At 40.2% G+C, this 24,945-nt stretch overlaps 1 protein-coding gene and 1 pseudogene across 2 annotated transcripts in view; both read left to right on the top strand.

Moving 5' to 3' along the window:
- The first annotated feature begins 8,894 nt into the window (after nucleotides 1–8,894).
- The window catches only part of PRELID2 (PRELI domain containing 2), a 108,000-nt gene continuing 91,949 nt past the window's right edge, over nucleotides 8,895–24,945 (top strand). For both annotated transcript variants that reach the window (XM_053567204.1, XM_053567208.1), the window contains exon 1: nucleotides 8,895–9,083. In XM_053567204.1, coding sequence (XP_053423179.1) covers nucleotides 9,048–9,083 — 36 coding nt within the window. In that variant the 5' untranslated portion in view covers nucleotides 8,895–9,047. The remainder of the gene's footprint in view (nucleotides 9,084–24,945) is intronic.
- On the top strand, nucleotides 15,140–15,778 carry LOC128569213 (heat shock factor-binding protein 1-like; annotated as a pseudogene).

Below are 24,945 nucleotides of genomic sequence, written 5' to 3'. Positions count from 1 at the left end.
ATGGAAAAATTAGCTGGGAGGAGAGCAGGGTGCCTGTAGTCCCAGTTACTTGGGAGGCTGATGCAGAAGAATCGCCTGAACCCAGGAGTTTGAGGTTGCTGTGAGCGATGAAGTTACAGCACTCTAGTCTGAGCAAGAGAATGAGATACTGACTCAAAAAATATATTTTAAAAAAAATGAAATAAAGTGAAAAAGCCTAAAGGGATTGAGGTAGTGAGCTCGGAACGTGCTGGGGCAAAATCATTCCAGGCAGAGGAAATGGCCAGAGCCGCACCGCTGGGACGCAAGTGAGCAGAGGCCCGGAGGGGCAGGGGCGAGCGAGAACGCAGGTCGTGGGGAGGGGGCGGCGAGGGGAGGCGCGTGCGCTCGCTCGGAAGTCAGGGTGAGAACTCGGGTTTTACTCTGAGTGAGGCAGAGGAGCGTCTTCTGCCAACCCTTCCCCCTCCTCTCCAAACTGGGGCCGGAGACCTGCAAACTACAGCTCCCAGACTCCCCGCCTGCTGCGTGCGGCCAGGTCCTGGCCGAGGGAGGGCCCGGCGGGAGACCGGGAGGCGGGAGGACGGCAGCGCCCTCCTCCTGCTCCTCCCTCTTCTTTGCGATCAGGCTCCTGGCCACCTCTCCGCAGGGCAGCAGGCGCAGCCGCCGGGAAGGCTAGGCCTTCTGGTTCCAACAGTAGCGGCTTTAGTAGCTCTGATTGTAGGTTCGATGTGATACCATTTCCCCTTTTGTTCTCCGGCCTGGGGGTGGTAATGGCTTCCTGCAGTTAGTAATCTTTGTGAGCAATTCCCTCTGTTGGAAATATCTAAAGTGGTTTCTGTTTTCCTGATTGGATCCCGACTGATAAACGAGGTAAATGTTTGGAGCAGAGGAGGGTCGTGATCTGATTTATGTCTTAATAGGCCACTCTGGCTGCCCTGTTGAGAGGCGACACTGCCGGGCACGGGTGGAAGAGAGAGGCCGCTGAGATGCTGCATCAAACCCGCTGACCGCTGGCGGTGGCCGGGGCGGTGCGGTGCCAGTGGAAGTGGTAAAAAGTGACAGGACTTCGGATATACTGTACTTCGAAGACAGAACCAACCTACTCTGTACTCGGAGATACAGCTACCACCGACTAAAACAGACAGACCTAAGCTCTTTGTCTATTAGTGGATATTCCTTTGCTCTAAATTATCCACTTCCTGATTTGTGAACTACAAACATTTGCCAGTTGGGTTGGGCAGGGTTAGGGGTAATTTTAAGAACCAGGTTAGCTAACTGGTGCTCCCAAGAATCCCTTCAGAGCTAGAAACAAACATGAAGATTTAAAAAAATGAAAACATGGTGATGCTGTGATTTAAATAACACTATATCCTTTGAAAGCTCAAAAACTTTTAAAATACATGTCTTTAACATGTACTATCTGTGCATTCATTGGACAGTTTTTCACTGTTTCTGCCTATGCTTTAAGAATTTGTACTAGGTACTCAAAAGAGATTTTAAAAAGACTTACATTAATGAGATGGTCTTGGGCAGATAGTCAGCATAATAAATGAATGTGGCCTTACAATTTGGGAGGACCCTTTGGCTATTTTTTTGTTACTTACAATAGTGACTTTTATTTTCCTTTGCTTGGCCGAGTTAGCTGGGCCTAGTTTGGGGCTGTGTTCCAGAAAATGTGTTTGTATTTATTTTATTAACATGCCTGTATCAGTGTGCTTCCAGATAGGACACTGTGAAAGACTTGGGGCAGGACCCCCCACTCTGCCCTGAGCTCTGACGACCCCAATCAACCGCAAGAGATGGTGCTTGATGCAAACAGCAAGAGGATTTTATTCCAGCATGCTGGGGCCTGACTCGCAACTCTTTTAGGAGCCGAGGAGTCAAGCCCTGAACAGCAGGTTTTACAAGTTTATAAAGGCAAAAACCATAAAGTAGGGAGGGGCAGCAGACATAGTGGGGGCTTTAGGGAGGGGTAGGAGACATAGCAGGGGCTTTAGGGAGGGGTAGCAGACATAGGGGCTTTTCCAGATAAGAAGAACTCTGGTTGATTACTCATCTGTCTTAAGACAAGATCAGCAGTTAAACATTTGCTTAGCTTTTTTCTTTCAGAACCAGTTACCGGTTATCTGCTTCAGCTCAGGGCTATTTCCTAGGACAGTTACAAAAGGTCACATTCTTATGGTAGGGAGTGAGGGGTGCTGCTACATATCTGGTCCCCCCCCCCCCTTTTTGGATTTGGTAGTACTTTCCTTCAACTGGTCTAAGCACTTTTATACTTACCAACTTCTGAGTTGTCTGAATGATCTAATTAATTCAGTTTATTGATCATCTCTTGTTACTGGAAGTTCAATGCTTGTCCCTGAGTTCAGTACTTGTCCCAGACCAAGGAGAACAAAGAATGAGAACAAGTGGTTTGAGGAAAACAAAAGAGAAGTTTATTAATTTGTCAGTAAATGAGGAGGGTGGCAGACTAGTGTCTCAAAAGACTGCCATCCTGACTTTAAGCAGAAAAACAGGGCTTTTATTTATTTATTTTTAACATTTTGATTTTTTAAAATTTCAGAGTATCATGGGAGGACAAAGGCAAATTGCCTTTGTACAGTTTGAGTCAAAGTTACAAGTATGCCTTCACCCAGAGAGCACGCATTGTACTATTGGGTGTGAATTTACCCTTGCTTACCCCTGTTCTCCCACCTGCTTGATTGATGATTGAGTGTTATTTCCATACGTGCACATATGTATTCATCAATTAGTGAGAACAAAGGTGGGGTTTTTGTGGTTGAGCTACGTGACCAGTGTCATGTCTCGACTTCGGGATATTGTTGTTTAAGTATAGTTGGTGGTTTCGGTGGACTGATGATCTCATGACCCTTCGCCTCACAATTCTGTTGAGCCATCTCCTGAGTTTTAAGATACTAGAAAACAAATAGCAAAAACCATTTTTCTGGCCTCAGGCAGGAATACAGGTTTTAATTTCCACAATGGGTGGGGGTTTTAGAGAGACAACTCACAAAAAATTTCCTCACCCTTTTCCACCCTTCACCTCTGTTAAACCATTTTTCTGGCCTCAGGCAGGAATACAGGTTTTAATTTCCACAATGGGTGGGGGTTTTAGAGAGACAACTCACAAAAAATTTCCTCACCCTTTTCCACCCTTCACCTCTGTTACACTCTTAGTCCTACTTATACTTTTCCTTTCCATGGCAGACCTGGCGTATCTGACCAGACTAAACATACAGGCCCTGTCTGAGATCCTTACACACCTCTTGCCTTCCTGGGCCTTTTTGGAAGTAACAAACTATACTGAAAATGGGGGATACTCCTAGGCAGCTGATGTTGCATTATAGTAATGAGACAACTTAGCAAGACTTTTTTTTGCTGACTGGGCTTGTTCCTCCTTCCTTCTCTGCCTTAAGGTTAAGCCTTATTCCTTTTACTTTGCTGGCAGAATGACTCATTTTTTTGGCTCCTATTTCCAACCATGGCTCTATCTTAAGGCTTATCTATTCCTCACATACAAAGATCTGCAAAGCTTCTTTTCCTTGACTCCGCCCTGCTTGGAGGACACTTGTGGTTTGAAATGGTGATATAGTCTCCTCTTTGCCTGGCTAGGGATTCTGCGGCATGAGGAGTGCAGAGTTTATAGGCCTTATATCTTTGCCTCTAGAGCAGGGTTGTTCAACCTTTTGGCTTCTCTGTGCCACATTAGAAGAAGAAGAGTTATCCTGGGCCACACATTAAATACACAAACTCTAACGAAAATGGATGAGCAAAAAAATGGTCTGTGTAAAATTTTTGTGATGTTGGCCACCATAGATAAACAACAAAGTCCTCTCATAATAATCCTAATTATGCAGCAGCCCATTCAGAGAGTCTTTTAAAATCATGGAGCAGGTCACAGCTTTGCCATCACTAATATAGAAAATTTACATATCTAAGTAATAAAACATCTTTGAGATTTTTTTGATATGTTTATTATAAAAGTAAAAGTAGGCAACATAAAACTAGTGGGATATTTGACATTGTATTTGAGAAATTAATGCATCAATATCTGGTTTGATGGAAGTAGTTGCAATTCTTATGATTCTCAAGGAGTTCATCAGATATTTTTATTCTTTTTGTGCTTTAATTTTATTCTTAATGTGCTTTATTCTTGAAAATAATATTGCTTGCAAATTTAGATGCTGCCAAAAAGTGATGACATGAATAAGGTGTGATTGTGGAGAGAGGGATATTTGTCTCTGGGGAGAGAGGACCTATCCCAATAAGGAGGCATAATCAGATTTTTCTTTAAATTGAATGTCAGATTCCAGTTCTGTGCATTCCACTTGAAAATTGGCAGATGACATATTTATGTTGACTAAAAATGGAGTTGCAAATGCACCAAAATATTGATTATTTTCCCAGAAATCTTGAAATCTGTTTCAAATTATTGTATCAAATTGAAAAATAAGGCTGCATATTTTCCCTGTTTATAGGACTGTGTTTAGCCAATGTGTCAAAATGCATAAAGTTGTTTGCTGTAATTTGAGCTTGCTATAATTTCACTTTCATTTGGAATGTTTCATTTGAAACATTATATTTATAAGGTGGTTTTCATCTTGAGGACGCATGTTTAACTCATTTAAGCCCTCTATAAATGCTAAATCTGTAAGCCGGTTTTCATCATCAAGTTCTGGCACAAATTTGATTTTTGGTGTCATCAATAACTTGATAACCATGTCACAAATCATAAAATCTTTTCAATATTTGGCCTTGCCTTAGTCATCTTACTTCCAAAAAAGTAAATGATATCGCCCAAGTTAGCATCAATATTTTTCAGGAATTTCTGGAATTGGTCTTGATGACGATTTGCATGACCTTATCCATTTTTAAGGCTTTTTCACATACATTTTTTGATGCAATACTTTCTCAAACATGAGTTTTAGGTGGCAATTGCCTCGTCTTCTATTAATTTTACGTGTACATCTCTTTTACCTACCATCTCTGGGGCACCATCATTAACTGTACCACATATGTTGACAAAGGACAAAGAAAATCGCTTTAACATAGTTTTTGCTGCTTTGTATACATAAATCTCTTGATTTCATTGTGTCTTAATGGCACTAAAGAAGTCATTTCATCAATGACGTTATATTCGTCATCAATACCTCTAATAAAAATGGCCAAGTAGGGCGGCGCCTGTGGCTCAGTGCGTAGGGCGCCGGGCCCATATGCCGAGGGTGGAGGGTTCAAACCCAGCCCCGGCCAAACTGCAACAAAAAAATAGCTGGGCATTGTGGCGGGCGCCTGTAGTCCCAGCTGCTCGGGAGGCAAGCAGCTGGGACTGAGGCAAGAGAATCATGTAAGCCCAAGAGCTGGAGGTTGCTGTGAGCCCTGTGATGCCACAGCACTCTACCAAAGGCAGTAAAGTGAGACTCTGTATCTACAAAAAAAAAAATGGCCAAGTAAGCCATATTTGTAGCATCAGTAATGTCATCCATCATCAAAGCATAAAATTTAAAATTAGCAGCCGAACTTCTTTCAGTAGATTTTCTACTTTCTTCAATTCACCTGGTATAGTCTGGCAAGACAAACTGATTTTTATTTATGTATTTATTTAGAGACAGAGTGTCACTTTATTGCCCTGGGTAGAGTGGCCTGGTGTCATAGCTCATAGCAACCTCAAAGTCTTGGGCTCAAGCGATTCTCTTGCCTTAGCCTCCCAAGTAGCTGGGACTACAGTTGCCTGCCACAATGCCTGACTATTTTTAGAGACAAGGTCTGGCTCTGGCTCAGGCTGGTCTCGAACCTGTGAGCTTAGGCAATCCACTTGCCTCAGCCTCCCAGAGTGCTAGGATTACAGGTATGAGCCACAGCGCCCAGCCAAACTGATTTTAGAAATATTTTCCTTTTTTAGGGCAAATTATATCTGCCGGCCTTTCCATACATTGCTTAATAAACTCACCATAAGTAAATGGTTTTGACTTTTTTGGTATTAAATATGCTACCACATAACTAGCTTTTACAATGGAATCTGTCTGAGTTGTAACTTAAAAAAATTTTTTATGTTAAGAAGACAAACTTTTTTTTTAAGTTCAGCTGTTGCAGGAAGACAAGGCCCAATGGAGGGAAAGAGCACCCAAATGCCATGTTTATAAGAGGAAGGGCTGTACTTCAGCCATTGCAGTGAACGGCATAGGCAAATCCCATGCTCCCCAATTGGCTTGGTCTTTCCCTTTTTATCTCTGGTCAAAAAGTTCCAGCCCCAGTTTGAATCATTGATCAGTTTGAATCAAGCTGGAGAAGCTATTCCATCCCTCACAAAACTACAGGATTTCACAGAAGTAGGAATTTCCAGGTCCCAGGAGTTAAGTCTACAGATTCTTAAGAGCTGAGTCACCATGGAGAGGCCCCTGCAGGTGTATCCTTGAGAAGACCTTTGACCTCCTAGACCTCACCTTTCCCAGGTATCCTCTCTCATAGTTACTTTGTCCTTATGACACAAATCCTTCGTAGGCATGGAATTTGGCAGCATGTTTTGGCATATAATGCCGTTTCAATTATAGTCTTTGAAAATGTGTGCAAGTTCCCTACAAATTGAGCAAAGTGCCTTACTATTTGCTCAACAGAAAAATAGTCATCTGTCCATTTTTCATTGAATAAGCTTCTTTCATCTATAATTTTCCTTTGGGGGTTTCTCTTTTTTTTTTTTTTTTTTTGAGATACTGTAGAAGCCATGCTGGGATTAAAAAAATATTAATAGATAGGAGACTATATTTACTTTTATTATGAAAATTAATTGCTAGGAAAACAGAAAGCAAGGTTTGTCCCTTCCACATCTCAGCTGCCAATGCTGGGTGAGGCAGAGGGACGATTGTAAAGCACAACAGGTGATGTGTGAGGCACTGCTGAGGTGTGGAAGCACCTTAATAATCAAATAAGAAAGCTTACCTGACTTGTACGGAACAGTAACCGCCTCATGTTGCCATGTTAGGTTAGAATATTATTGATAATTGCTACTTCGCCAAGCCACCATGAGCACATGTAACGTCGGATGGTGTCAATTTGACTGTGCTTGGAAGATAGCACCCATGGGAGCCCCACATCACTGTAAAACTGAAGCCACGCAGGCCTACAAATAGAGCATGCCTATGTTTATTGCATGTGACAATGCTTCTCAACATTGTCATCTATGAAGTTCATGCTTAAGAACTGCGTGATGAAGTTCCACCAAAAAAAAAATCACCAAGAAATCACGTGATGTTTTAAGCAAGTTTATGATTCTGTGTTGGACCACGTTCATACCCATGCTGGACTGTGTAAGGCCTGTGGGCTGAGATTGGACACCCCTGTTCTAGAGCACTTCTTTTTTTTTTTTCCCTTTTATTTAGTCTTTTAGTAAGACTCCTACTGATGAGAGTTGCACTTTTAAAATTTTTTGAAAAGTGAATTACGCATTAACTTTGTGACCTACAATTTACCTTTCCAAATTCAACTGGCCAAAGATATCGATTAAGGTTAAGTTCAGAGAAAAGATAATATTTTCTTGTCCTAAGTCTTCCACAAATATGAATTGCTCTGGTAATATATTCATTTAGATGAATGCTGGTAACATTTATAAAAAAAATTTCTGTGGTTCAGTAGAGCTTAATTGGAGTGAATTTTATGCTAAAGGTAAATTTGAAAGAAATGTTCGCAGTTGTTTTTATCACCTGTCCTCATTAGTTGCATCTCCTCATTTTCTAATTAAACACAGTAATTATAGAGAGTTCACATTCATGCAATTATGTGAGAGAGAAATGGAGTTATGTCAGTGTCAAAATTATGGCATATAATTACTGTCTGTGTTAAAGCACATATAAAACCCAGAGGAAAAAAGACCTGGAATTATAATATGGTAGAATTTTCTCCTTGCTTGAAAATCAGAAGAAAAGAAGGAGGAGGTGGGTAGTTAAATCAGGCCTTCATCAAACTAGAGTCAACATTTATCTCCTTTAACACATTAACACCATGAGCTTCCTCTATGTACAGCCCCCTTGGTATCACTTTTATTCAGCTTCCAAGCACATTTTCCTCTATCAATGATTATTTCTTGGAAGATTAGGGTCTTAATTCATACTAAAGTGTAAAAGACTAATAGACAGTTGGTCATCCCTACTCTTTTAGGTTTGAAGTGTTACATTTTTTGGAGCCCTCCTATGTATCAGGCCATATACAGGACAGAAGCAGTCATAAATATGAAAGACATAGTGTCTTCCCTCAAGAACATCACAGTCTCACAGGGAACAATAGATTTAAATGAATATTTTCAAAATAAAATAGTAGGTGCTGCCATAGGAGAGGAAGAGAGTAGAGAGTGGTTAACTTTCCTTTCATTGTTGGTCTCCCTTATTCAGCTGCTAGTTCCCTGAGGGCAGGGATTGTGACTCATCCATTAATGTGTCCTCAGCGTTTACACAGTGCTGGTGCATAGAAGGTGTTCAATAAATATGTGGTGGTTTGGTGTTTGCAGAGACTTGACATTTAATTGCAAACATGGGGCCCTCAGTGTATTGTGGTTACGGGCCAATGCTTTGGGGGAAATTTCACAGGTGGACAGCTTCTGAATTGGCTGCCAGCAATCCCCACCTCTTGGTCTTCCTCCCCTTATATAATTCCCTCCCCTTGAGTGTGGACTGGATCTAGGGACTTCTAGCAATAGGATATGGTACAAATGATGAGATGTCACCTCTGAGTAATGGTTATCAACGACTATGACTCTTTTTCTGACTTTTCTTGTTTGTTCACTTGATGAACCCAGCTGCCACACTGTGAGCTGCCTTATGCCTCCATGTGGCAGGGTGCCTCCCGAATAGCCAGCTAAGAACTGAATACTCCCAGCAATCTCATGAGTAAGCTTGGAAAGGGCTTCTTCCCCAGCTGAGCTTGAGATGACTGCAACCACAGCTGACAGCTTAATTGCAGTCTGTGAGTTACCTGGAGTCAGAATCACACAGCTGAACTGTGCCCAGGTCTCTGACCTGTGGGGGTAATAAACCACGAAGTCATAAATGTTGTTTTGAGCCAGCAAACGAGCTACACAGGGGATGATTTGTTACATAGCAGTAGATAACCAACACAAGGTAAGACCACCTGCTGTCTAGAGATGCTTGTTGATTGAATCTTTATATTCAAAGAGCTTTTTGCATAGAAAAAATTAGTTGCAACCATTTGTTCTTTGTTTATTGTTCCATTTATTAAGCTTGTTAATCTTAACACCCAAAACTGAAAACCGATTTTTCTTGGGGTTAAAATTGATTAAAAATTTATTAAACAAATCATTTTGAACAAGTTAAACTAACTGCAATTATATATTTAGAATGGCTAATCCTTTTAAACATTTCAAAACCTTAATTCACAAACAAAGCAAAGATCATAGAAGTTATTGCTTTAGTTTTACTTAAATCTACTTTAAAGCATCAATATCATGGATCTGGTGCCTTTATTTCTGTGCTTGATTTTTTATGTTTTTTTTAAATATACCCTCAAGGTTTCAATATTATTATTTTTATTTATTTCTGGGGTCACAAAATTCTGAACAGATTCAAGGAAAAGATGATCTTATCAGAACAGCCAAGAAGGACTTGCAATTATTGACTAATTAATTCTTGGTCAGACTTGTTTGCTTCTCTCAAGGTGTTTCTAACCCAAATCACCTTTTTAGAGGAAGCTTTTCTGTAGTTCAATGACATCTGTTACATCAGCAAGACTATTTAGGGCCTTATCTTAGGCCGAGGGTTTAATTTTACAACTTAGTATCTACTCCTGAAATTATGTTTGTAATTATCACACGGCCATTGTTATATAACTGATTACCCTATCATAATCAAATATTGATTTGGTCTCTTAGCATTAAAAACTGACATCTTCCTTATTAGCACTAAAATTGAATCTCCTAGGAGTTGAGGGATTGAGTCCCTGTCCTTAGCATTCCTTTGCAGGTCACCTGGTAATTCATTGCATTGGCAAACGCTGTGGGACCCTCTCTCTGGGTGGTTACTGTCAGTGCCCACTCAAACTGGTTTTGATAACTACTTTTCCTGAGACTTGGTGGCTTACAGTTTCCAGCATTTATTCTCCTTAAATAGATAGAGGCCTATGACTATGCATCATAAACATATACAATTAATAAAAGAAGTATTAAGTCCTCCTAATTGTTAACAGTAAAAAATAAATATGATCTATTATATTCATTATTTTCTATTACACTGGCATTTGGGGACTTCATATTAACTTTTCCATTTTGAGTCATTTTGAATTCCTGACCTTTCACGAGACTCAATTTATTCCTATAATCCATGATGAAGGTGATAGTGATGACAATGGTGGTGATAGTAATTTTGACGTTCAAATTATAATTTCATCTGAAAAAGCATATTATCTTTTTTTTAGAAATGGGCAAGACTAACCCATAAGGTTTAGAACTGCAGATTTGGAAACTATAAAAAATGCAATGAAGTCATTAATGTAAGAGTGAGGAGATGCTGAAAGGGAAGGGTGTGGAATTGGAATGAGGCTCATTGAAGGGCCTTAAGAGGTTAGCAGCAAAATCCCATTTTTTGGACCTGGGAATATGTTTGATTTTTGTTTTCTCTCTTTCTCATTGGTATCTGTGCTTTGTTTTTATAGTGAACGTTTTATTTTTAAAAATTGTCACCATATAGATTGTGGGAAGGCTTTGTACATTGCCCTGACATGCTTGAAAACATCCTTGCTTTTTGACAAAAATAGGATGTTGGAGAGATGTTCTGATTTATTTTTTCTCTCTTAAATCATGGAATTACCTATCCTCCAAGGGACTCTTTTCCTTTTAGTAGAAAATAACGTTAAAGTCCTGAAGCTGGTCTCTGGCAGCACACGTGAGTTGTGAAGAGGGGGAACCAGAACACTATTGCTGTTGCTGCCAAGCCACTCAGAGCCGAAGAAACACTTTTTAAGGTTGTTATTTCACACTGATATTTCCAGTTTAGCTTACTATGTTGCAGTTCCATACTTTTCTTATATAAGATTTCATCAACCACACCCTTTCTGTTGAATTGACAATCCTTTTGGTAGGATGAAACTCCCAGATGGAGCCAAGACACGTCTCCTATCAATTTTCCTCTTTGGGTTAGTAATTCTCAGACTCTGTCATTCACATAATTCATAATTTGTTGCCATATTTTCTAAATTCATAATTTTATACCACCTGTTATTATTTTCTTAATATTTTTATTTATTTAACATTCAATTGAACCTATTAAAACAATTAGCTTTCTATTAAGCAATAATGTCTGTAGAATTGTAGGGTTTAATTAAGTGGTCATACATTTTTCCAGTATACATTAAAATAAATACATAAGTTTTGGGATCTGAAGGAACTCAGTCAATGTCACTTCCCTTCATTCAAGTTCAGCATCGTCTGAAATCGGGGAGGTGGAGCTCAAAACATCAGCCTCATTTCTAATGAAGGCTGCACTGGGGGATGTGGCTTGAGTGGTGGATGATTATGGGATCCCTAAGAGTGGATCTCAGGCTCAGAGGGAGATATTCATCCACAGGGCTTCCCTGTGGCCTCAATGGCCTCATAGTAGAAATCGACAGATCCAAAAAGTATAAGGAGGGAAAAACTGAGCTACCATACTCTATTATTATTATCAATTGATTATTTGACAAATAAAAATTGTATATATATATATAGTCTACAACATGCTGTTCTGAAATACATATACATTGTGGAATAGCTAAACCTCACATACTTATCATTCATTTGTGGTGAGAACATTTAAAATCTGCTCTCAGCAATTTTCAGGTATATAATACATTGTTATTAACTATAGTAACCATGTTGTACAATAGCTGCCTTGAACTTATTTTCCTGTCTAACTGAAATTTTGTATCTTTTGACCAACATCTCCATAATCCCCACTCTTACTCTCCTGGCCCTGGTAACCATCATTCTATTCTCTGCTATTAATCATCATCATTATTATTTTTTTTAAGATTTCACATAATTAGATTGTGCAGTACTTTGTTTTTGTGGCTGGCTTATTTCACTTAATATAATGTCTTCAAGTTTCATTTATATTGTCACAAATGACAGGATTGTCTTCTTTTTTAAGGCCAAATAGTATTTCCTTGTGTATATATACCATGTTTTCTTTATCCATTCATCCACAGATGGTTATATCTCATTTTTTCTCCAAATTCAGTCATTGGGCAGGGGTGAGTAAGGGAGCAGAGATGGTCAGAAACATTAAGCTAATGGCTACTCCTGTAATTAAAACACAAATTCAGAAGGAATAACTACTAAAAATACATCTGTGTTCAGGCATTGTGTCAAAGCATGTCAGGCAAACCTTTTGGAAAGTTCTGCTATAGTAAACTGCGTTCTGATAAAGCGCCTCTGAAGTTTACCTAGTCAGATATTGCTTGGGTACCTTTGTGCATCCCAGATCGTTTGCTGTATTTGGAGGAACAGATGTGATGTAGAAGGGTCTGTCTGAACCCAAGTCAGAGTGAGTGAGTCATGTTGATAATGTATCTTGGCCATTTTTCAGACACTCCTGTTAAAGAAACTACTGCTACAAAATTATAATAGAAAGATTCTAGTCCTTTCTGTGTCACTGAGTGTGATTTTACTCTCATCTTTCACAAAATGACTAGACTATGACAAGATCTTATGGGAACACTTATCCCATTCGACTCTAGCTTTCTATGTTCAGCCTGCACAGAATGTCAGTGCTTAAAGGAAAAAGTGGAGACATTCTGCCTAACTCCCTCTTACTCTTATAGAGCTGAGAAGCCTATCCAAAGTCATGTACTGCTTATTAACTGACTTAACTCAAGGGTTTGGTGGTGGTGGTGGGGTGTCCCAGGATGTACAGCTTCTTTCTTTTTTTTTTTTTTTAATGTTGCCTTTTGATATTTTAAACATCAAAATGAGGAAGCAAAGAGTTTCGGCAGGGAAAAATTATTTCTTATCATTTTCTCTCTAAAATAAAATGAAAATCCTTCCATTCTTCACGTTCCCTAACATCACTGTAGTCCAAAGCAACACCTCCACCTACCTGGACCCCTGCAATAGCTCCAAAATAGGTCTTTCTCATTCCAACCTCCAATTCCATTGCTCCTTCCAGTTCAGTTGGTTCTCTTCAAATCATTCCAATGAACGATTCATCTTTTAGTTTTCGTCACCTTCCTTGTACTCATTGAATGGGTTAGAACATTTTCTGTTGAAAAAAAACAAGAAAGAAAGAAAAAGGAAGGAAGGAAGGAAGAAAGGAAAGGGAAGAAAAGGAAGGAAGGAAGGAAGGAAGGAAAGAAAGAAAAGAAAAGAAAAAAAATGAATCTGGTGAACAGGAAGGAAGGAAGGAAGGGAGGGAGGGAGAGAGGGAGGGAAAAAATGAATCTGGTGAACCTAAGTCAGGATTAGCTGGTTTATGCTGTAGTAAAGAACGACTCAAGAATGACTCCAAAATGTCAGTACTTATATTTGCCCATCTGGGTTGATGGAGAGCTCTTCTCCCTGTCATGTTCAGCTGGGATCTTAGGGTGACAAAGTTCTCACCATTTTGAATCTATTTGATCTATTTGATTTCCATGGCAGGGGTTTTAAAGGCTTTTGCCCAGAAGTGACACACATTACATTTGCTCATATTTCATTGGGCAAATCAAGTCCCGTGTCTAACTTAAAGGAATGAGCAAACGCAGTCCTACCGTATGTCCAGAGGAACAGAACCCCGGGGAAGGGGCATGGGGAAAGACTAGCACTAATGACTACCATGCTTGCTTTTGCCAAAAAGGACTGTGTTGTGACTCATATGTCCGAACAGTTCATGGGCGGGTGTGGTTAAGCATAGGCTTAAGTCATAGCTCAAATGATGGTAAGAGGGTCCAGTTCTTGATTTAGCTGTCTTTCAGTTCTGTATTATCTTCTGTTTTAGTTTTTAGATTGTATCTTCACAATAATATTCAGTGCAGTGGAGAAGAAAGTCTGCTACCCTGATAGCATAAACCGAGGCTCCTAGGTGGAGCCTTCCCGTTGTGGGCCTAACAGAGGTCACGTCCTCACACCTGAACCAGTGGAATCGTCACTGATGGGCTTAGCCTGGGTTTTGATCTCACCCTGGGAGCCAGAGGTGGCAGAAATGTCTCTAGAACATCTAGGCTGAGATGTAGGTAGAGTATTTTCTCTAGGAAGACTTGGGCTATGATTACAGAAAAATGTGAATGGGTGCTGGGTAAGAGAAAACAAGACATCATGGCTTTATTTCTTTCAAGTCTCTGTTTAATGCCACTTCCTCGGGGGGAGCTTCCCTGAGCATACAGCAATGAGATGCTCCTTTCCCGCTCTCTCTTTGCTTTTCTTTCAAGGCACAATGTATAATTTTGTATTTATTTGTGTGACAATTTCTTTACTATCTGTTTTCTTCACTAGAAGGTAACTTCCTTGAGGATATTGACTCTATTTTATTGATGTTTCCTCAGCACCTAGGAAAATGCCTAGCATGTGGTTGACTCCTAAATATATTTACTAATAGAAGCAACAGTAACTGTTACCTATTTGGATATTTACTGACTGAAGACAAAGACGTGGAGAACGTGATAGTTAATTTCATGTTTCAACTTGACTGGATTAAGGGATGTCCAGGTAACTGGTAAAACAGTATTTCTGTGTCTGTGAGTGACAACATTAGTATTGGAATCAGAGGATTCCGTCACGAAGATCTTGCCTCACTAATATACCATCCAGTCCTCTGAGGGCCTGGAGAGAACAAAAAGGAAGAGGGAGGGTGGATTCACGCTCTTTCATGGAGCAGGGACATCTGTCATCTTCTGCTCTTGGACATCAGAACTCCAGGTTCTTAGGTCTCGGTCCTCTGAGACTCACACCAGTGCCCCACCCTGGTTCTCAGGCCTTTGGACTCACACTGACACCATCGTCTTTCCTGTTCTCCTGATTGCAGATAGCAAATTGTGGAGCATCCTTGCCTCACTAACCACACGAGCCAGTTCTATAATAAATTCCCTGTTATCTATCTACATATATCCTATTAATTCTGTTTCTTTGGAGAACCCTGATTGTGTTTGGTTTGTGTTGCTATAAAGGGACATTTGAGGCTGGGTAATTTATAAAGAAAAAAGGTTTATTTGGTTCATGGCTCTGCAGACAAAAACATGGCTTCTGGTAAGGGCTTCAGGGAGCTTCCAGTTGAGACCAAGGGCAAGGAGGGAGCAGCTATGTCACCTGGGGAGAGAAGGAGCAAGGCAGAGAGGGGGCAGTGTCACAGTCCAGCCAGCTTTCACATGAACTAAGGGAGAACACCCCCATGACCATGCGGAGGGCACCAAGCCATTCATGAGGGCCTGCCCTCCTGAGCCAGACACCTCCAACAGCGCCCCTGTCAACACCAGGTTGATCTCCTTGCCAGAGCAGTAGCTGGGGACGCCTGTGAGGGCAAACCAAGTGTAGGTGACAGTCTGAGACATTACCACCAAGCTGGGAACTGGGTAGAGGGCTAAGACTGACCCCAAGATAGTGCAAGGTCTCACCTCAGTGGCGCAGACACTCCTGAAGCAGATGCACAATGAATTTCAGAACATGTCTGACTAGACCATTGGAAAAACTGATGATCTGAGTAGTTGCACTGATGATCTGGAAAAAAACATTACAGGCCTCATGACACAGGCTGGAGCGGAAGAGCTGGAAGATGAAAACAGGATACTTGCCACACAAAAGAGTTGAAGGTTACTAACAATGTACACTGAAATCTGGAATACTTTTTTTCTAACCCAAGAGAGGATTGAGAACTTTTTGCAAGTAATTACTATGTGTAGATAGGTTTTATATTATAAAATGTGCATTCTTATCACATACTTTATAGTTTATGGAGTTATTTACCCCCCAGTTTCTTGAATGTCTTGGACCTTGGACGTTTGTGCTATTAATTATTAAACACTAAAACGTTGGTGGCTCCTGCATTAAAAAAAAAAATTCATCATGTCATATGGAGGTTGCCAAATACCCAAACCTTATTACTGACTAATAAAGATTTGACTGTGGGGTGGGGGGTTGGCTCAAATACATGGCTTGGTATATCTAGGTTAACAAGTAGATACATTTTAGGAAGACGTTACAGATTAACAGATCAGACCAATAAAAGCATGGATTATTGAATGCTTCTACAGTAACCTTTAGACTATAGCAAATGAAAAAAAAATAGATTTCTAAGAATCTATAATCAACATATTAAGGTTTAAAAACTAAATAGATCTATGCTTTTTACCTTCTTATTTTGTCAAGAAGATGAAACACAATCCTGTCATGAACTGCCTTAGATAAATCCTACTGGTTGGAGCATGAGACTTGACTTTTTAAAAAATTTATTTTATTTTATTTATTTTTTTGAGACAGAGTCTCACTTTGTGGCTCACAACAACTTCAGACTCTTGGGCTTAAGTGATCCTCTTGCCTCAGCCTCCTAAGTAGCTGGGACTACAGCCGCCCACAACAAGGCCCAGGTATTTTGGAGATGAGGTCTCGCTCTGGCTCTGGCTGGTCTCAAACCTGTGAGCTCAGGGCAATCCACCCGCCTCAGCCTCCCAGAGTGCTAGGATTACAGGTGTGAGCCAACACACGTGGCCTTTAAGGTTTTATTTTTGTTAGTCATTAGTTATTTGACTGCTGAGAATTTTCATCTTAAATCAGCAAACATTCTTATATGCATCTGAGTCAATGTGCCTCAGTTTTGTAACCTGCAAACTGTGGATAATAACAGTACCTGGCTATTGAGGTGAAGATTAAATGAACTAATACGTGCAAAGTACTCTCAGCAATTACACAAAGAATAGTGCCTGCCACGTATTAAATGTCCAATAAATGTCAGCTTTATTGTTATTATAGTAAGAGCTTATATTAGTATCATATTTCCTTTATTATTTTATTTGAATAGGAGTTTCTACTATAAAAGCACTTATTTATACATTATCTATTCTGAATCACATGAAGGAGTCACTATTTTGTGTTCTTTGCATGCTAGAAATATATAAAGAAATATTAGATTAAGTCTTCTCTTTGAGAGATTTGCAACATAGCTCCAATAGAATATTTTATCCTATGGCTTGATTTTAGAAAACACATCTCCAGAGGAGCTAAATTTAGATTGTAATATTTTTACCAATTAGGGTTCTTTAGATCACAAGAAACAGAATCCAACTCAAAGTAGCTTAGACTACCAAAGAGGATTTGTTCAGATGGGGCAATAGAGTGGTATTTAGGGGTGGTTGGTCCAGGGACTCCACAGTGTTCACTGGAAGCCCAGCTTTTTCCTGGCTTTTGGCTCCTCTCATCCTAGGGATGGGATCAGGTCGGGGCTGTCTGCCCACAGGATGTCTGCTGGCTTTAGGTGGGGCACGTCCTTGTTCATATCGGGGGAGAGGAGCTAATTACCAGAAGCCCCCACTAAACCTCTCTTCATGCCTCATTGGTCCAGACAGGGCCATAGCCCATTCTCTGGCAGTGGAGATCATTCCCAGACAAATCAGGCCCACCTCTGACACTGCAGAGCTCTGAGTGAGTGCTTATTAGGGTTTTGGTGAAAACCTGAGGGAAAACAGAATTCTAATATGAAGACAAATGGACAGTACGAATGCTGAGTTGGCAACCAGCAATTCCCATTCTACCTTTGAGGGGAAAATAATATCTAACTTTTCTTTGTGTTCTAAGCTGACTGTGCAGAAAATCCTGTGGAAAGAGTGGATAGTAAATAGACCCACCAAAAAATTATTCATTCACTTTATATAATCCTCTGAATCTTAAGAGATGTTTGTCCCAGGAACTAGCACTACCAGTTATTTTATTTTATTTATTTTTTGTTTGTTTATTTGCCTTCTCTCTTGGCAACATGATCAGGGGCTCCATCTAATCTGAGGAGTGCTGGAAGGGTGGTCTGAGTTGGTCATTCTTCTGGCATGCCTGTGTTGATTAATTGCAATTTGGAATTTTGTCATTCATTCCCAGGTCATGGGCCACCTTTTGCCTGGTTGGTGTCATATGCTCTGGTTGATGAATCAATTGTTTAAGATTTGTGCCTAGAAAAATTGGCATTTAAGCTTCCTCTTTTTTCCAGCTCTGAGGTTAGGGAAGCAGCTGTTGATGGATTAATTCACATCTTATGGGGACTAAGGATGATCTCTCCATTTTTTAACAGTTGTTTAATCGGTTGTCCCAGGGAGATTCTGACAGCGTTACTGGAATGTTATTTCATGCATTCTAGTATAGGCTGGCCTGGCCGCCTGGTCACCATATAAAACACAATGACCATAAAGAAAAGCGAGTCTGTGATGCCTGGTCACACGTAAGGACAGTGTTAGGGGCATGTGTTGTTATATCCCGGGAATTAACCCTTTAGCTTGTGGGCTTAGCATCTGTAATGTCTCACCTCTAACTAAGAGAGGGTCCATGTCTTATGGGTGGACTCAGGAAAACCAAATACACATGATCACACATAATATCACACACAGTAGTTGTTCAGATTATTGGGAAACTAAAGCAAGATCACAAAGCACTTTATTTTGAGGTATTACTGCCATGCCAATTAGAAATGATCTTACTGACAAGATCACCCTGCTTGGTGAGCTGACCAAGATAGGAATCAGAGAGTTGCTTAAGGTTAAAGAAAAAAAAAAGATTTTTTTTTCTAATCGGGAAAGGATTATTCAATATCTTTACATGAATCTTCAATTTCTGGAGGTAATTTCTCTTATGTTCACACTAACCTCTTTCCCAGGATTTCTTTCATAAGTAACCAATCCTACTTCTGACTGGTTTATCCTTTCTTTAGAAACATCAATGTCTTTAATCTGGACATTCTTATGTGTTATGGCTTCAAATCGTGCCAGTTTTCTTGAACTTACTTTGACCTGTCAGTTTACATCTTTGCAGAAAAAGATTAGAAGAAACGAGATTCTGCTCCCTTTGGGTGAGTTCTTTAACTCTCCTTGCCTTAGCTCATTCATCTGTAAACCGTGGACAGCAATGGTGATAGATGTGGTGGGGTTCCACTCGTGTCCCCTCTTCAGGGAATCTTCCTACCCCTCCATGCTGTGCTCCTTCGGGGACTTGTCCACCCAGTTTCCTTACCTCAGTGGGGGCTGCCCAGGGCCAGAGCTTCCTACAGGCCTCAATTTGAACCAAACTTGGGGGACGATTGTCTCTCTGCTCAATCTTTTATTTCTTACTTAGGGATACATGTAGTATCTCCCCAAAGGAGCTCCCCATCCCTGTACATAACTTCTTGTCTTATAGTCTGTTTCCAGGAAACTCAATCTAAGACAAATGCCTACCTTTTAAGATTATTATAAAGATTGAGTATATATATAAGTTCCTTTGGACACACCTGAATTTGGGAATAGACTTATTTGATAGTTATCGTTATTCTTGGGTGATACCTCATTGATTGATACCATTGCCATTTCAGCCTCTCTCATCAATCAGATTTTTTTTTTTTTTATTAAATCATAGCTGTGTACATTAATGCAATCATGGGGTACAATGTGCTGGTTTTATATACAATTTGAAATATTTTCATCAAACTGGTTAACATAGCCTTCCTGGCATTTTCTTAGTTATTGTGTTAAGACATTTATATTCTACATTTAGTAAGTTTCACATGTACCCTTGTAAGATGCACCATAGATGTGGTCCCACCAATTACCCTCCCTCCACCCATCCTCCCCTCTCCCCTTCCTCTCCCCTTTCCCCATAATCTTGGGCTATAATTGGGTTATAGCTTTCATATGAAAGCTATAAATTGGTTTCATAGTAGGGCTGAGTACATTGGATATTTTTTCTTCCATTCTTGAGATGCTTTGCTAAGAAGAATATGTTCCAGCTCCATCCATGTAAATACGAAAGAGGTAAACTTCCATCTTTCTTTAAGGCTACATAATATTCAATAGTGTGCATATACCACAATTTATTAATCCATTCGTGGGTCAATGGGCACTTGGGCTTCTTCCATGACTTAGCAATTATGAATTGGGCTGCAATAAACATTCTGGTAGAAGTATCTTTGTTATAACGTGATTTTTGGTCTTCTACACTGCTGGTGGGAATGCAAACTAATACATTCCTTTTGGAAAGATGTTTGGAGAACACTTAGGGATCTAAAAATAGACCTGCCATTTGATCCTACAATTCCTATATATCCAGAGGACCAAAAATTAGATGGCTTTTTGAGGAAAAAGAAAGTAACAAGTAGGCTAAGGCAATGTCGTTCAGCTAGTTACTTGTCCCCCAGCTTACTCTTCCTTTGCACTGGGTTCTTTTATGATTCCCTTCTTTCCTGCCATTAGGAAAACCTCACACTGTTTTTTTTCCCCTGCTCTTACACTAACTCAATAGCAGTCAACAAGAAGATTTCAGAACCCCATGACCAGTCACCAGCTGGGTGTCCAATTTAATTCTGACATTTTCTACCCAGAAATAGCTTCAGATTCCACAGGTTGTGGGCTCACACCCTAAGACTGCCCACCCCCCTTCACATACAAGTTGCAAGTTTGGGCTTCTGGAATGTCTGACAGATGGGCTTCAATTTGGGGTTCTCGCAATCCCTCCTTGGGTTTCATGAATTTGCTAGAGCACTTCACAGAACTCAGGGGAACACTGACGTTTATTGACTTATTTTAAAGGATAGAAATAAACAGCCAGATGAAGAGATACGCAGGGTGAGGTCTAGGAAGTTCCCCAGAACAGGAACTTTTCTCCCCATGGAGTTGGGGTGCACCACACTCCCGGCACCTGTCAGTCTTCCCATGCCCACCTCTCTGGGAGACCTGAAACTCTGTCCTGTTGGGCCTTTTATGAAGACTTCATTGGATAGGGAGCATGATCGAAGCATGGACACTGATGTCAAAATATGACTGGACAAAAAGGGTGTGATTCAGCGCTAATCTGATTCACCCAGAAAGGCCTGCCCGTTCAGATTTCTTCCTGGCCTCTGTACAGCATGCCTTCCTCCAGCATGAAGGGCAGGGCTTGCTGTGGAATGAGGGTCTCATGGCCCATAATCAGATTACTGTACTGCCTTGGGCAGGTGAAGAAAGGAGAAAATCAGAGAGAAAAATCCTGTTTCCTGAGGCCTAAAGCACTGCAACATTATAATGAGACCATCTCTGTGAGGCAGGAACTGTGGATGAAAACCACATGTATATATCTCAGCCCTTTCCGTTCCTATCCCTCACTCATCCCAATCCTACAGTACCTCACTGCTCAGACCTTCTTCCCGTAGAAAACTATGTGGGAAGGGAAAAAACTGGTTAAGCTTTCTCACCTTGAGGTTAATTTGTTATTCCTTAGCTTTCGGCTACTCTTCCTCTGTAATCTTCTCTGTACTATATATGCCTTTGGTTTTATTATTATTATTGTTATCTGCAGTACCACCACAATTGGCCTCCTATAATTTCTGGCCTTTAGTCTGTTATGATATCAGTTTTTTAAAATTGTTCTTCCCAGACAAGAAGCATCTTAAGTAGATGTGTTAAGGCTGGGTGCAGTGGCTCACACCTATAATTTTAGCACTTGGGAGGCCTTGGAGGGTGGATTGCCTGAGCTCAGAAGTTCGAGACCAACCTGAGCAAGAGTGAAACCCCTATCTCTAAAAATAGCTAGGTCTTGTGGTGGGTACCTGTAGTCCCAGCTACTTGGGAGGCTAAGCAACAGGATCTCTTGTGCCCAAGAGTTTGAGGTTGCTATGAGCTATGACCCCCCAGCACTCTACTGAGGGCAAAAAAATAAGACTCCGTTTCAAAAAAAAAAAAAAAATTAAATAGATGCATTAAAAATCCATGCTATTAAAAAAACAAAATACATGCCATTAATTGCGACCTGCTATTACAAAGAAAATTTTTTCTTTTGTAGTTACAGTGTGAGGTGAATTGGCCTTAAAGGATGCAATTTTACCAAATAAAATAAATACAAGTTTTTATTGGATTTCTAAACAATGAAGGTGAAAGGGTAAACACAGAGAGTTAAAAAATTTAAATGTGAAAGCCATCTCAACTTTAAAAGGTCTCAGGAGCTAGGTTGATTTGGAGATGGACAGAGGCTGAGGAATGAAGGGTCTTTTTTTTTCTTTTGGCATCTGAACTCACAATAGTTAAATTTTTCTTTAACATCATATTAGGTAGGAGTCTCAGTTCAAAGGGAGAAAAAGCTCAAATGAGGCATAAAAGGAGATTTATTAAAGAACCCTGGTAAAACTCAGAGAATCCAAGAAGGAGGTGCAGTAAACAGGGCAATGGGAGTGGTGGGTTAAATTGTGTCCTGACCCCCATTACCTATGGATGGGGTCTCATTTGGAAAGTAAGTTTAGCAGATGATCAAGTTAAAACGATGTATTGGTTTGCTAGGGCTGCCATAACAAGGTACCACAGACATGGTGGCTTAAACAGCAGAAAGTTACCTGTGCTCAATTCGGGGGGCTGAAGTCCCAAAGGAAGTTGTCAGCAGGTTGATTTCTCCTTCGTAGGTGGCCATCTTCTCGCTTTCTCTATGCATGGTGTCCCCTCCGTGCCTGTCTGTGTCCTAATTGCTTCTCCTCCTTCTATTTTTTTTTTTTTTTTTGTGTGTGTGTGTGTGTCTCACTCTTCTGTCTTTTTTTTTTTTTTCAGGCTAAGTCACACTCTGTTGCCCCTAGGCTAGAGTGCTATGACATCATAACTCACAGCACCTTCAAACTCCTGGGCTAATCCTCTTTTCTTTTTTTTTTTTATTGTTGGGGATTCATTGAGGGTACAATAAGCCAGGTTACACTGACTGCAATTGTTAGGTAAAGTCCCTCTTGCAATCATGTCTTGCCCCCATGAAGTGTGACACACACCAAGGCCCCACCCCCCTCCCTCCTTCCCTCTTTCTGCTTCCCCCCCCATAACCATAATTGTCATTAATTGTCCTCATATCAAAATTGAGTACATAGGATTCATGCTTCTCCATTCTTGTGATGCTTTACTAAGAATAATGTCTTCCACTTCCATCCAGGTGAATACGAAGGATGTAAAGTCTCCATTTTTTTTAATGGCTGAATAGTATTCCATGGTATACATATACCACAGCTTGTTAATCCATTCCTGGGTTGGTGGGCATTTAGGCTGTTTCCACATTTTGGCGATTGTAAATTGAGCTGCAATAAACAGTCTAGTACAAGTGTCCTTATGATAAAAGGATTTCTTTCCTTCTGGGTAGATGCCCAGTAATGGGATTGCAGGATCAAATGGGAGGTCTATCTTGAGTGCTTTGAGATTTCTCCATACTTCCTTCCAGAAAGGTTGTACTAGTTTGCAGTCCCACCAGCAGTGTAAAAGTGTTCCCTTCTCTCCACATCCACGCCAGCATCTGTAGTTTTGAGATTTTTGTGATGTGGGCCATTCTCACTGGGGTTAGATGATATCTCAGGGTTGTTTTGATTTGCATTTCTCTAATATATAGAGATGATGAACATTTTTTCATGTGTTTGTTAGCCATTCGTCTGTCGTCTTTAGAGAAAGTTCTATTCATGTCTCTTGCCCATTGATATATGGGATTGTTGGCTTTTTTCATGTGGATTAATTTGAGTTCTCTATAGATCCTAGTTATCAAGCTTTTGTCTGATTGAAAATATGCAAATATCCTTTCCATTGTGTAGGTTGTCTCTTTGCTTTGGTTATTGTCTCCTTAGCTGTACAGAAGCTTTTCAGTTTAATGAAGTCCCATTTGTTTATTTTTGTTGTTGTTGCAATTGCCATGGCAGTCTTCTTCATGAAGTCTTTCCCCAGGCCAATATCTTCCAGTGTTTTTCCTATGCTTTCTTGGAGGATTTTAATTGTTTCATGCCTTCAATTTAAGTCCTTTATCCATCTTGAATCAATTTTTGTGAGTGGGGAAAGGTGTGGGTCCAGTTTCAGTCTTTTACATGTAGACATCCAGTTCTCCCAACACCATTTGTTGAATAGGGAGTCTTTCCCCCAAGGTATGTTCTTGTTTGGTTTGTCAAAGATTAGGTGGTTGTAAAATGTTAGTTTCATTTCTTGGTTTTCAATTCGATTCCAAGTGTCTATGTCTCTGTTTTTGTGCCAGTACCATGCTGTCTTGACCACTATGGCTTTGAGTACAGACTAAAATCTGGTATGCTGATGCCCCCAGCTTTATTTTGTTATACGGGGTTTTTTCCGGTTCCATACAAAACGCAGAATCATTTTTTCCAAATCTTGAAAGTACGATGTTGGTATTTTGATAGGAATGGCATTGAATAGGTAGATTGCTTTGGGAAGTATAGACATTTTAACAATGTTGATTCTTCCCATCCATGAGCATGGTATGTTCTTCCATTTGTTAATATCCTCTGCTATTTCCTTTCTGAGGATTTCATAGTTTTCTTTATAAAGGTCCTTCACCTCCTTCGTTAGGTATATTCCTAGGTATTTCATTTTCTTTGAAACTATGGTGAAGGGAGTTGTGTCCTTAATTAGCTTCTCATCTTGACTGTTATTGGTGTACACAAAGGCTACTGATTGTGGACATTGATTTTATATCCTGAAACATTACTGTATTTTTTGATGACTTTTAGGAGTCTTGTGGTTGAGTCTTTGGGGTTCTCTAAGTATAAGATCATGTCGTCAGCAAAGAGGGAGAGTTTGACCTCCTCTGCTCCCATTTGGATTCCCTTTATTTCCTTGTCTTGCCTAATTGTATTGGCTAGAACTTCCAGCACTACGTTGAACAGTAAAGGTGACAGAGGACAACCATGTCTGGTTCAAGTTCTAAGAGAAAAAGCTTTCAGTTTTACTCCATTCAGTAAAATATTGGCTGTGGGTTTGTCATAGGTAGCTTCAGTCAGTTTTAGAAATGTGCCACCTATGCCTATACTCTTCAGTGTTCTAATTAGAAAAGGATGCTGGATTTTATCAAATGCTTTTTCTGCATCTATT

The sequence above is a fragment of the Nycticebus coucang genome, chromosome 17, assembly GCF_027406575.1.
Source record: "Nycticebus coucang isolate mNycCou1 chromosome 17, mNycCou1.pri, whole genome shotgun sequence".
Lineage (NCBI taxonomy): Eukaryota > Metazoa > Chordata > Mammalia > Primates > Lorisidae > Nycticebus > Nycticebus coucang.
This window is presented reverse-complemented; position numbering and strand designations above follow the sequence as displayed.